The sequence below is a fragment of the Micropterus dolomieu genome, linkage group LG07 (assembly GCF_021292245.1).
Source record: "Micropterus dolomieu isolate WLL.071019.BEF.003 ecotype Adirondacks linkage group LG07, ASM2129224v1, whole genome shotgun sequence".
In the NCBI taxonomy this organism is placed as follows: domain Eukaryota; kingdom Metazoa; phylum Chordata; class Actinopteri; order Centrarchiformes; family Centrarchidae; genus Micropterus; species Micropterus dolomieu.
Window position 1 is genome coordinate 10,686,314 of NC_060156.1, and position 13,680 is coordinate 10,699,993.

Consider the following 13,680-nt stretch of genomic DNA (forward strand, 5'->3'; position numbering starts at 1 on the left):
GCTGGAAATAGGAGGAGTGGAAAGTCGTGATTCCTTACATAAACAATCAGTGGCCTCAAGGCCAAATTACACCAACATATCAAACATTAAATATAACACAAGTAGGGTATTTAAATACATATTATAGTAATGATTATAACCATAGGAATAAAAATAATCATTAATAACCGTCATAACACTGACAACAGTTTTCAACAAATGCCTGAAAATGTAATTTTAGCTTCTGTGTTTATGACTTGAGAACAAAAGTTTTGCCAGGATAATCTTTCTCAGACAGATTCTAAACCTACTAAGAACAACATACCCGCACGGCGCTCTTACATAAAAGGTATGTATTATTAATTGCAGTAATGCATGAAAGCTATCTATCCACCCCACCTCACTCTCTCACACCCACACATAAACGCACGCAAACATGTCCACAAAAAGCAACAGCAAATGACCATGAAGACACTCAGTGCTACAGTATACAGGTACATAACAGGGGCAGTCCAACCTGCTGAGCAGCCTGCACCGTGAGTTCAATGGCACGTTGCATTCCTTCCAAGACCTCAGACAAGTTAAAATGACTGGTGTTCAAAGAATGTGCAATTTCTTTCATCAGGGTCACCACGGGCATCTGAAGGCTTAGAATCATCACTGGGAGGATAAAAGAACAATATTATTGGCTATACTATTATTTACTATTATTTATATCTTAAAAAGCATGGTATAGATAATAAAATTGGCTGCGATTATAAAATGGTGAGAGAGACACTTTTAAACAGCTGTTTTGGGTATTTTTACGGTGTGGCATGGTGTGAAAGGTGTACTTTGCATGGCATAACCAACCCAAGTCTAAAGTTGACATCGGTGTTTATTTTATATGTACTGAACATAGGAAATAATTCTCCCTTCAGTCAAAGAGTCTTGTTCCTTCTTTCTGTGTAATAGCAAATTTTCTGCATCACTAAACAGTCTATTATTGTCCTGGCTACACAAATGTCAGGAAGCAGCCTTGCTGTTCAGTAGGACTGCAACTAACGATTAATATCATCATCGATTAATCTATTACTAATCTATTTGAATAGTTATTCGATTAGTTATTTGGTGCATATCAAAAAATGGTGAGAAATGTCTATCAGTGTTTCCCAAAGCCCACAGTTACGTCACTCAAATGTTTTGTTTTGTCCACAACTCATATATTCAGTTTACTGTCATAGAGGAGACAAGAAACCAGAAAATACTCACATTTCATAAGTAAATAAAACATTCAGAAAATGTCTCAAAAAGATTAATCGATTATGAGAATAGTTCCCAATTATTTAAATAGTTGAAAACCTATTGATTAATGGACTAATTGTTGCAGCTCTACTGTTCAGTAGTGTTCTCACCATTCTCTGCTAGCATGTTGTTCACCGTACTTCCTATGATTTTTTCAAACAGTGGAATAACAGAGGGGACACTGTCCAATAGCTCTGTTCCATTGAGGGTTGACAGTAGAGCTTCTAGCAGCTTTTCAAGTCTGTGAAAAAACAGATGGCATTTGGTTTAGGTCAATCACAGAAGCAACTGGACAGCAGTTTTTATTATGAAATATAAATAAATATACTTTACTATCATCGCACACAGTCATGCAAGTAATACAATTTCACATTAAGGAGCCGTCTACCTGCACCAAGTGATACTTATGTGGTTTGTTTCTATTACAAGGGGTGTAATTAAACATACTTGTTCCATGTGTCTTGGTCTGCCTTCCCAGTCATCACCTGCTCCAGGACTGGAGCAAGATAAGCCAAGGCATCCAGAGATGGAGCATTGATATATGATCCTAAGCCTCCCAGTGGCCAGATCATGCTCAAGAGTTTGCCCATCTGACAATGAAAAAGGGGAAAAATTGAAAGAAAAAAAGTTTGATTTCATAAGATTCAAAACAAAACAGAACACCAGGAACAATAACATCAAGTAGGTTATAGGACGCACACCTTTGATGAATGGTAATATCATGTTTTTGTTTTGTCTGTCTGTAATGATACATGACTGCACTGTAAGCAGTGGATGCATTTCAATACCTTCATAACAAGCTTATCTGACTAAATGTGTGGTTTGGAAGTGGGTGTTGGCGAACAATTCCAGTAGCAACAGAGATGTTTAATCATTTTATTTTTAATGTAAAGTAATGTTTAACTTGTACACCTTCTGAATGTTTCATTATCCAAAAAATTAATTCACTCTAAACTTAATAAAAATATTTAAATAAAATATAAATCAATCAAATTCTAAATAATAAAATAATTAGTTTCTCTTAAGCAGATATAACATTGTTTTAACCCTTACCTGGCCAATAATTACAGGCAAATCTTCTACTGATGCATTCCCAAAACCTGCAATCACAAGAAATATTGTTTGGAAAGTGGACCTCAATTTCTATGTCAAATATACAAATTTACACTTGGAGTGAAGCATCCTTTTCTTACAAAAGGCAGCAGAAGCATTGCTCTACTTTGATGCACAGCTCTCAGGCTGTCTAGCATTCAACATGTTGTCTACCTACAGTGATGCAGAGAAGCTGACTTGCCTTCACCAGACTCCAAGATGAACTGAGTGATGTTAATGAGGACAGAAACGTAGTCCTGAGCTGTGCAGTTTGGTGGCAGGAGGCTCTGGACTGTCTTCATCTCATTCAAAATTCTTAAGAAACAAAGCATATCAATATTTCACATCTGAATGTGTCATTAAAACATCATTATGTCTCATCAAATTGTAGCAAAGCATTGCAGGAAGGCATAAATTTAATTAACACTCAAAGCGGGTCAGATGGTTTGTTGCCTTTTCTGAGAAGTCAGCCACAGATGGTGTGGATGTGCTACGATATAATTCAGCAGAACACTGTCTGCAAACGCCGATTTTTGCGTCTTTCTCAGACACTTTAAAATGCTTCCACACTGCTGACATGTCAATTTAATTGTACAGTAAAACACCGAAAGTGCTATTTTTGCTATTTTGGGCCGATTAATTTCGGTGGCCGAACATTCGGTGCATCCCTAATGCAGATGCCTGCTGGTTTTTACCAGTTATCTACTGAGGGAGTATTTTCTGAAGACCAAATGATTACAATTAATTGTAGAGGAAGGCTATAGCAGCTTAAATAAGGCACCTTACTGTATATGGAATTTGCAGTGAATGCTAAGAGAGGATTCAGCTGAGCTGTCAGCTGATGTGTCTGGCTTAAAATGGCTGCTATCAGCTGATGTGCTGAGATTGTGAGCTGAGCTTGACTTCGTTGCCTGCCTGAACTAACACTATGGTTGATTTTTGGCCACTTTAGGGCAGCAGAAAAAAGCTGTAAAGACAACATTGACAATCTACCACCATATAAATTTTTATATCACTTTTATATGTTGCTTACTTGCATATTCTGCATTTTAGCATTAGAAAAATTAGCATTCATATGGAGTCATGTTTCTGTCCACCTGATGAATATAAGTCCAATATTCACTCTCCTTTTAGCTCTGTTTTTGTCTCCAGGCAAATATCTGGCTCTTCAGCTTCTAAATGCTCTGCTATGTTCCCAAGTTAGTTGTTAACTTAGTATGACTGCTATTTGATGCTGGGCAGAGTGGGTTTTTTGATACGAAATCAACGGTTTTGTCAAATTAATACAATGAATATAATATTGTTTGTTTCTCTGACATGGATAATTTTTATATACATTTGTTGATGGGTGCTCATTTCAATCATTTCTTATCCATTATTGCATAACATAATTATGTATTAAGTATTAGGAAAATAGCAGCATCACTCACATCTGATTCCAGCTGTCTGGTCCACTGGCTGTGAAGATGCTCTCAAAGTATGTGGTTGCTACTTTCAGTCCAGGCAGCAAGTATTCAGCAAACATTTGTGGTACTGTCTGTTGAATGACGCTCTCAGCCCTCTTGAGGATGAGGAGGGAGATGTTACGTGATGAGGCAAAACTCATGTCTGGTTGGACAATGAGCTTAAGTGTGTCCTGCACAATTCCCAGGATGTCCTGCTGTACGGAGAGCGGCAGGGGGCCAATGGCTGGGGTAAGTATTTGCATAGCACTTTGGAGTGCTTCCAAGATGGCGGCTGAGAAGTGGTCACTCTGTTGGCCACCTGGTTGCTCTGCCACCATTAGGGCATTGCTCAGGGACTGGGTGATATTGCCAACGATGAAGAGGTAAGCCAGTTGATCTTCACTGACAATATTATCCATCGTCTGCAGCAGGTGCTGGACTGTCTTCATCTCGTTCACAATTCTTAAGAAACAAAGCATATCAATATTTCACAACTGAATGTGTCTCATTAAAATGTATCAAAGCATTACAGGAAGGCATGCACCCCATCTTTCTGTTTGGTTTAAATTGTGTATCTGGACTAGTGGTTGCTAATTATTAAAATTGGAATGTAGTTTAGGGATGCACCGAAATAAAAATTCTTGGCCAAAGCCGAAAACCAAATGTAATGAAAATATTTGCAGAATACCGAACAAGCACATTCACCTTTATTCCATTTATTTTGCCAATTTTTTTTTACCATTGCATAAATTTAATGGTCAAATTATGCTTTTTACTCAGGATTTGGAGAGACTATGGGGGGTGGGCCCGAGGCCCGAGAGGGTCCGGTATGGTAAAGTTTAGTTTTAATATACACATGTAATATGTTTTATACATTCTGTGAATATATTCAAATTAAAGTTATTTCCATCCTGTATAGACACCTTATTTTGAAAACCGGATGTTGTCACATATGTGTATCCTCGTGCTAAATTCATCAAGTCCGACCCAATTTGATCAATAATGTGGTAAGTGGTTCTCCTATTGCGCAACATGAAGACTTAATAGCCTCTCTTTAGGTAGGACTCTCATACTGCAACACTTGTCTTTGTAAAGAGAGAAAATGACAGGATATAGTCGCTCGCTCTGGTCCGTTTCACTTACCATAAAGGCTTGAATACGTGTGCACTCCAAATGTAGGTTCGGCTAGCTTTATCGCCTTCTCATAAACGAGTGACAGAAACACTCAAAGCGGTTCAGATGGTTTGTTGCCTTTTCTGAGAAGTCAGCCACAGATGGTGTGGATGTGCTATCATATAATTCAGCAGAACACTGTCTGCAAACGCCGATTTTTGCGTCTTTCTCAGACACTTTAAAATGCTTCCACACTGCTGACATGTCAATTTAATTGTTCAGTAAAATTTAACACCGAAAGTGCTATTTTTGCTATTTTGGGCCGATTAATTTCGGTGACCGAACATTCGGTGCATCCCTAATGCAGATGCCTGCTGGTTTTTACTAGTTATCTACTGAGGGAGTATTTTCTGAAAACCAAATGATTACAATTAATTTTCTTTAACTAGCTGAGATTGTGAACTGAGCTTGACTTCGTTGCCTGCCAGAACTAACACTATGGTTGATTTTTGGCCACTTTGGGGCAGCAGAAAAAAGCTGTAAAGACAACATTGACAAATTCTTACCACATAAATTTGATATCACTTTTATATGTTGCTTACTTGCATATTCTGCATTTTAGCATTAGCAAAATTAGCATTCATCTGGAGTCATGTTTCTGTCCACCTGATGAATAAAGTAAATAAAAAGTCCAATATTCACTCTCCTTTTAGCTCTGTTTTTGTCTCCAGGCAAATATCTGGCTCTTTAGATGCTAAATGCTCTGCTATGTTCCCAAGTTAGTTGTTAACTTAGTATGACTGCTATTTGATGCTGGGCAGAATGGGTTTTTCGATACGAAATCAACGGTTTTGTCAAATTAATACAATGAATATAACATTGTTTGTTTCTCTGACATGGATAATTTTTATATACATTTGTTGATGGGTGCTCATTTCAAGTCTTTCTTATACATTACTGCATAACATAATTATGTATTAAGTATTAGGAAAATAGCAGCATCACTCACATCTGATTCCAGCTGTCTGGTCCACTGGCTGTGAAGATGCTCTCAAAGTATGTGGTTGCTACTTTCAGTCCAGGCAGCAAGTATTCAGCAAACATTTGTGGTACTGTCTGTTGAATGACGCTCTCAGCCCTCTTGAGGATGAGGAGGGAGATGTTACGTGATGAGGCAAAACTCATGTCTGGTTGGACAATGAGCTTAAGTGTGTCCTGCACAATTTCCAGGATGTCCTGCTGTACGGAGAGCGGCAGGGGGCCAATGGCTGGGGTAAGTATTTGCATAGCACTTTGGAGTGCTTCCAAGATGGCGGCTGAGAAGTGGTCACTCTGTTGGCCACCTGGTTGCTCTGCCACCATTAGGGCATTGCTCAGGGACTGGGTGATATTGCCAACGATGAAGAGGTAAGCCAGTTGATCCTCACTGACAATATTATCCATCGTCTGCAGCAGGTGCTGGAGGTCTGTCACAGGGGTGAAGACATTCATGGAAGAGTTTCCCCATTGGAGAATATTAGTGAGGGCCAACTGGACATTGGGTTGCTTTATCCACTTCTGTATGAGGTTGAGGTATAGCTCAACCTGGAGCTCAGTGACATGCAGAATAGTTGTGTTGAATGACGGCTCTGATCCTGGGACATTATTCTGAATCTCTAGGTTGATTAATTCAAATAGACCCCGGAGAATCTCAACTGTTGTCTGGCCAATTTTACTCAGCCCTGCACCATCTATTGGGTACTGGAGATTGTTTATCAGGGCCTCAACCTGGTTACTCACAAACAAAGAGAAATCTGTTTGTGACAGCTGTAATGTCACTTGCATTTCTGTGAGGGAGAAAAAGGGTTCTAGGAGCACTGAGAGTGAGCTGTTCCTGGTGATATTTTCCAGCCTTTTCAAGTACCAATCCACAATCTCCAGATATACTTTCTGTGAATACATGGGGTTCGGATTCAAGGTGGTGTTACCATTATTGTTAAATGGTTGTGGGGTGGCAGCTAGTTGTATCAGACCCTCCAGCACTCTGATTTCATCCATGATCTCTGGGGTGTTCAGGTGGTTCACTTGGAGGCTCATCTTGACATTGGCCAGGGTGCTGTTCAGAGTGTGCACGAGAGCCATGTTAGGATTGGAGCTGAAGTTAACTTGGAAGACATCACTGATAGTGTTATTGACGATTAACGGGATGAGGGAGAGGATGGCTGTCTCATTCTGGAGAGCAGGAAGGAATGTTAAGAAACTGCTGGCCGTGTTTATCAAACCCATAACACACTGGAATGTCACCATTGGGTTTTGCTGTGGCTCAAAACACTCACGAGGTTTGATAATCTCCAATATATTTACCAGCAAGTCATTTATGTTGGCAGCTCCAGCGAGTGCAGCAATGCTGTTCAGCTCATCAAGGGTTAGATTCGACTGTCTCAGAGCATTCTGGACATCAGACACACTAATATCTGGTGTAGTGATGATCAGTCTAATGAAATTAAGGGTCTGGTTGAATGTTTCCAAATTAGCAGCATCATATGAGGACAGGAGGAGTGAGAAGAACAAGGACGTAATTTCCTCATATTCCTGTTCCCCCAGAACAGAGTTGGCTGCGCTTGTTTTGATGGTGACATTCCTGTTGTCAGAGAGCATCATGCTGAATATCTTCCGCATGAGGTCGAGGTATAGCTTAACTCTGAGCTCAGTGGTATGCAGAATGGTTGCGTTGAACAATGGCTCTGAACCTGGGACATTATTCTGAAACTCTAGGTTGACCTTTATTAATTCAAATAGATGCTGGATAATCTCAACTGTTGTCTGGCCAATAATACTCACCCCAGCAACATCTATTGGGTACTGGAGATTGTTTATCAGGGCCTCAACCTGGTTACTCACAAACAAAGAGAAATCTGTTTGTGACAGCTGTAATGTCACTTGCATTTCTGTGAGGGAGAAAAAGGGTTCTAGGAGCACTGAGAGTGAGCTGTTCCTGGTGATATTTTCCAGCCTTTTCAAGTACCAATGCACAATCTCCAGATATACTTTCTGTGAATACATGGGGTTCGGATTCAAGGTGGTGTTACCATTATTGTTAAATGGTTGTGGGGTGGCAGCTAGTTGTATCAGACCCTCCAGCACTCTGATTTCATCCATGATCTCTGGGGTGTTCAGGTGGTTCACTTGGAGGCTCATCTTGACATTGGCCAGGGTGCTGTTCAGAGTGTGCACGAGAGCCATGTTAGGATTGGAGCTGAAGTTAACTTGGAAGACATCACTGATAGTGTTATTGACGATTAACGGGATGAGGGAGAGGATGGCTGTCTCATTTTGGAGAGCAGGAAGGAATGTTAGGAAACGGCTGACCCCATTTATCAATCCCATAATACACTGGGCTGTCACCATCGGGTTAAGCTGTGGTTCCAAACATTGGCTAGCATTGATAATCTCCAATATATTTACCATCAAGTCATTTATGTTGGCAGTTCCAACAAGTGCAGTAATGCTGTACAGCTCCTCAAGGGTTAGGTTTGACTGTCTCAGAGCATTCTGGACATCAGACACATTAAAAACTGGTGAGGCCATAATCAATCTGATGAAATGAAGAGTTTGATTGAATGTTTCCAAATTAGCAGTATCACTTGAGGACAGGAGAAGTGAGAAGAACAAGGATGTAATTTCGTCATATTCCTGTTCCCCCAGAACAGAGTTGTTTGCAGCTATATTCATGGTGATATTACTGCTGTTTGAGAGCATCATGTCAAATATCTGATCCAAGAATGTGAAGATTTCTGAGACTCCAGCCAAACAGTTCTGGCCTGCTGCACATTTGGTCATCTGATTCTGCAGAGCTTTGAAATCCTGGAGAAAGTGAGCAGCTTCCTGTTGGACCTCAGGTGGTAGGAATGCTACAACTGTCTGTGTAACAATGTTCTGGACAGTGTCTGGTCCAGCTTGAGTCAGGTTTTGAAGGTTCTCGGGCGTGAGGAGATTGAGAAAGTCCTTCAAAAGCAGCTGGAGGTCAGTGGCTTGTGCTGTACTCAGCTGCCCATTCGGTAGTGTATTCAGAGATTTCACAAGTTCTTGAAGCTGGAGTATGTACCCCAGAATGATGTTAGTTGGGTCACCATTTGGAGAATTCCTCACTGTCTTCAGTAGCTCCATGGCACTGAGGATGGCTGAGGTCTGGTTGGTGAAAGGCTGGATGGCTTCTTTGAGCAGGGTCACATTGTCAGGGTGGAAGTAGTCTGAATATTTAAGTAGATTGTGTGCCATGATGCGGGAGAGAGACATGTTGAGATTACCCCCCAAGGAGAGCAACTGCAGTATCAGCTGTTCCAGTTCAGACATTGTTGGGTCTGTCTCATTGAAAATAAAGTTGCCAAGCTGTGAGGCTACATCAAACAATGCAGAGACATTGAAGGGACCATCACTGAGGAGCAGAGGCAGCAGTGGTGTCAGACCTGTGGATTGGAACAGGTTACTGATGAGGGGTAGCATGACATCAGGGTTAGAGATGTTTTGGTCAGGTAGGATGGTGATAGTCTGGACAAAGCCATCCAGGTTATGCATCAGATTAATCAGGTAGGCAGAGAGCGCATCTCCACCTTCGATTTCTTCGTTTAAATATGATCCTGCCAGACGTGTATAGATGTCACCATAAACATACTGCAACAAATTCACAGTTCCTTTGAGACAACTATAGACAAAAGAGAAGAGAACAGAATTATATAAATGGCTATGAGAAATGTATGTAAAACCTTTACAACAATAAATAATACTACTTCTGGTGTAACCACCTCTGTTAGTAGTGAATTCCATAATTCAAATATATTAATCATATTACAAATCACTAAAAAATGCAATATTTTTATCTTAAACATTTATTAAAAGAACAGTTCGACATTTTGAGAAATACACATGAAATTATCAATATAACTCTCAATCTGTGCACACTATATTAAACTGGAGCCACCAGTCAGTTATCTTAACTTAGCACAAACAGTTAAAACAGGGAACCAGCTAGCCTGTCTCTGTATAAAGGTAAAAAATCTGCCTACCAGCACCACTTGAGCATACTACTATTTTACACATTGTATCTCCTTTGAAAGTCAGCAACAGAACACAAAATTCAATACCAGAGCATATACAATACATGCATCATGTCCACATTCAATGGAATTCAAGACACGAGTCATTAAAAGTTACAAACTTTGTCACTTACTTCACCAGGACATCTGGGCTTGGTGACATCAAAACCTGAGTTACTGCTTGAACAAACTGTGTCCAGTTCAAACCAGTGTCGCAGTGAATGACTAAGGTGGAGATGTTAACTGAACCTGGTGGGCGAAGTAAACGTATTACATACATACTGAAATAGGTTGTGTTTAAGTTAAATAAATCATTGTTTTTTGTGGGCAAACTTGTTTTGGCAATTAATGGATAGATGCTGTATCATTTGGAGAAATATTTACTAGACATATTCACCCTGCACATGTTTAACTGATATACACAAGCTGATGCAAGCTGCTAGCACAATACATAAAAAGAAGAAAATAGATGTGACTCACAGTTTGCTGGCTGAGTTGTGACACCAGGCCTGTAGTTGATAATCCAGTAAACCATGTGGAAATAGTTCTTTACCTCGGGCCACAGCTGACTCTTCTCAATCTTTTCTCCAAGATTCACCATGAACGAGAAAACACTACAAGCAAAGCAAAGCAAAAGCAAAACACTGTTAAGACAGTGAAATTATAACCAACAGCTTGAAGTGAGACATTGGGCACATTATCTAAAACACATCATGGTGGAAAATAGATCTTCCTATCAACCTTTATTTTTTTCCTTCCCACTAAATTCACTGAAACAGGCCATTTGCATTGTCTTGTTGAACTTAAATCTAATGTCTTCACTGGAAAAAATGTTGGTGTTCCTGGGTCTTACATTTTCTAAGTTAAAGATATTTTATGATTTTTAATTTTAAGACTTAAGGAGTTTTAATTACAAATTAGCAATATTCTGGAGTACATGACATCATGTGTTCAAATCAAAAGCAGATATGCAAAGTACAGTAGCGCATGGGAATGAAACCCTTTAGGTATATTATCAGAAGTTTCTTAAGACCTTTGTTGAAGTGTCTCAGTAACATCATGAGTGATGTTGTCTGGCATCCAGTTCATCCAGTATTCTCCGCCCAGCGCTGTTGCCACTCTCTCCAAAAGCACTCCAAACTGCACACTGTTATTATACAACTTGTGCCACTCAGAGAGAATCATGGGAAGTGTTACGTTGTAGTCTGCTGGACCTGTGAGGTTGCTGTACACTTCTTGTGCCTTTTGGAAACAAAATATGAGATATTTTTTAAATCATTTAATTTGAAAGATAATCCCTGACACGTTATTTTCCTACATTTAAAGTATATAATAAACAGCGATAAAGTTGAAAAAAACCCTAAAAATCTATTTATTTCTCTGTAAAAGTATTTATCTGTAACATACAATATTAATGTAGGACACCATCACTTACACTAAGAACAAGGGAAAATCTGTTTTCATGTACTGTAAATTGGTATACCAAAAGGAAATTTGCAAGAGGAGAAAACGTGAAGTATACAGTCAGAATGTGTCCGGAATCAAACCCTACATGTACATAATCAGCACTGTGTTGGAGAGTCCCAGTAACATCATAAGTGTTGTTGTCTGTAGCACTCCTAAGAAGTTGTTATCTATAGCTGGAACTGCTTTACCATTCTTGAGATGTTCACTGTTATATATCACCTGTCTAGTAGAATTTTCGAAACATAAGTAGACAATATGTAAACCAATCATAGATGGATACAATTTTCTGTAAGTGTTTCTTTTTAAAGGGTTTCATATTGACTGGTGGAATTCAGAAAATTTCTACAATACAGAACAATTCAACTGCAAAAATAAAGAAAGACGTTCCAACACAAAACACCTCCAAAACAATAAAGAAAATTAAAGAGTGTAGCATAAAGTTGGAGGAGGACTCAATAATCATTCATGTTTTTCACATAGTTTCAGACAGCATATCACTTCAAAATGAAAGTCTTCAAATGTAGTGTAGTAATTTTTACCTTCTGAATCAATAGCAGCCAGTCCATCAGTAGAGCTTGCTGTAGAGTGGAGCTGTTCTGGCAGATCATTGATCTCCACACCTCAATACTTATGCTCTTTGTGTTTAAGAGCCCCTCAAAGGGACCCAAGAGATCCTCACATGTTAAAGACTCAGATGCCAGACCCTAGGAAAACAGAAGCAAAAAAAGTGTTTGCTACCTTTATTGTCTTCCATACTATTACCAAAAACCTCAAACACGTCATCCCCTAAAGTCACTGCATTTCATATCACCGAGAGCTGTCAGACTTGCACATAGTTTCATACCCATTTTTTTTAAAACAAATTATACTTTATGATTTTATAATAAAGCTTTTAAAGTCTGAACAGTGCTTTGTTGCTCAACATGTCAAATAACATACAAGTGAGCCAAGTACTATTTAGCGAGTGTTTAAAATAAAATGACCCCATTTATCAATCCCATAATACAATGGGCTGTCACCATCGGGTTATGTTGTGGTTCCAAACATTGGCTAGCATTGATAATCTCCAATATATTTACCATCAAGTCATTTATGTTGGCAGTTCCAACAAGTGCAGCAATGCTGTACAGCTCCTCGAGGGTTAGGTTTGACTGTCTCAGAGCATTCTGGACATCAGACACATTAAAAACTGGTGAGGCCATAATCAATCTGATGAAATGAAGAGTTTGATTGAATGTTTCCATATTAGCAGCATCATTGGAGGACAGGAGGAGTGAGAAGAACATGGATGTAATTTCGTCATATCCCTGTTTCTCCAAAACAGAGCTGTTTGAAGGTATATTGATGGTAAAATTAGTGTTGTTTGAGAGCATCATGTCAAATATCTGATCCAAGAATGTGAAGATTTCTGAGACTCCAGCCAAACAGTTCTGGCCTGCTGCACATTTGGTCATCTGATTCTGCAGAGCTTTGAAATCCTGGAGAAAGTGAGCAGCTTCCTGTTGGACCTCAGGTGGTAGGAATGCTACAACTGTCTGTGTAACAATGTTCTGGACAGCGTCTGGTCCAGCTTGAGTCAGGTTTTGAAGGTTCTCGGGCGTGAGGAGATTGAGAAAGTCCTTCAAAAGCAGCTGGAGGTCAGTGGCTTGTGCTGTACTCAGCTGCCCATTCGGTAGTGTATTCAGAGATTTCACAAGTTCTTGAAGCTGGAGTATGTACCCCAGAATGATGTTAGTTGGGTCACCATTTGGAGAATTCCTCACTGTCTTCAGTAGCTCCATGGCACTGAGGATGGCTGAGGTCTGGTTGGTGAAAGGCTGGATGGCTTCTTTGAGCAGGGTCACATTGTCAGGGTGGAAGTAGTCTGAATATTTAAGTAGATTGTGTGCCATGATGCGGGAGAGAGACATGTTGAGATTACCCCCCAAGGAGAGCAACTGCAGTATCAGCTGTTCCAGTTCAGACATTGTTGGGTCTGTCTCATTGAAAATAAAGTTGCCAAGCTGTGAGGCTACATCAAACAATGCAGAGACATTGAAGGGACCATCACTGAGGAGCAGAGGCAGCAGTGGTGTCAGACCTGTGGATTGGAACAGGTTACTGATGAGGGGTAGCATGACATCAGGGTTAGAGATGTTTTGGTCAGGTAGGATGGTGATAGTCTGGACAAAGCCATCCAGGTTATGCATCAGATTAATCAGGTAGGCAGAGAGCGCATCTCCACCTTC

The 13,680-nt window shown here is 39.9% G+C and overlaps 2 protein-coding genes across 3 annotated transcripts in view; both read right to left on the reverse strand.

Moving 5' to 3' along the window:
• Nucleotides 1-2,353, reverse strand: part of abca12 (ATP-binding cassette, sub-family A (ABC1), member 12) — a 47,856-nt gene extending 45,503 nt beyond the window's left edge. For both annotated transcript variants that reach the window (XM_046054405.1, XM_046054404.1), the window contains exons 1-4: nucleotides 2,317-2,353; nucleotides 1,711-1,853; nucleotides 1,374-1,504; nucleotides 497-639 (exon numbers count right to left, since the gene is read on the reverse strand). In XM_046054405.1, the coding sequence (XP_045910361.1) occupies nucleotides 497-639; nucleotides 1,374-1,504; nucleotides 1,711-1,853 (417 nt within the window). In that variant the 5' untranslated portion in view covers nucleotides 2,317-2,353. The remainder of the gene's footprint in view (nucleotides 1-496; nucleotides 640-1,373; nucleotides 1,505-1,710; nucleotides 1,854-2,316) is intronic.
• Nucleotides 2,354-2,525: 172 nt separating this feature from the next.
• Nucleotides 2,526-13,660, reverse strand: LOC123974073. The gene is made up of 8 exons (XM_046054509.1): nucleotides 12,532-13,660; nucleotides 11,992-12,156; nucleotides 11,019-11,227; nucleotides 10,466-10,599; nucleotides 10,120-10,234; nucleotides 5,923-9,594; nucleotides 3,786-4,262; nucleotides 2,526-2,670 (listed from the first exon to the last, which is right to left on the reverse strand). Exons 1-8 carry the CDS (start codon nucleotides 13,639-13,641, stop codon nucleotides 2,526-2,528), a joined length of 6,027 nt encoding a protein of 2,008 aa, XP_045910465.1. The 5' UTR covers nucleotides 13,642-13,660.
• Nucleotides 13,661-13,680: the final 20 nt, after the last annotated feature.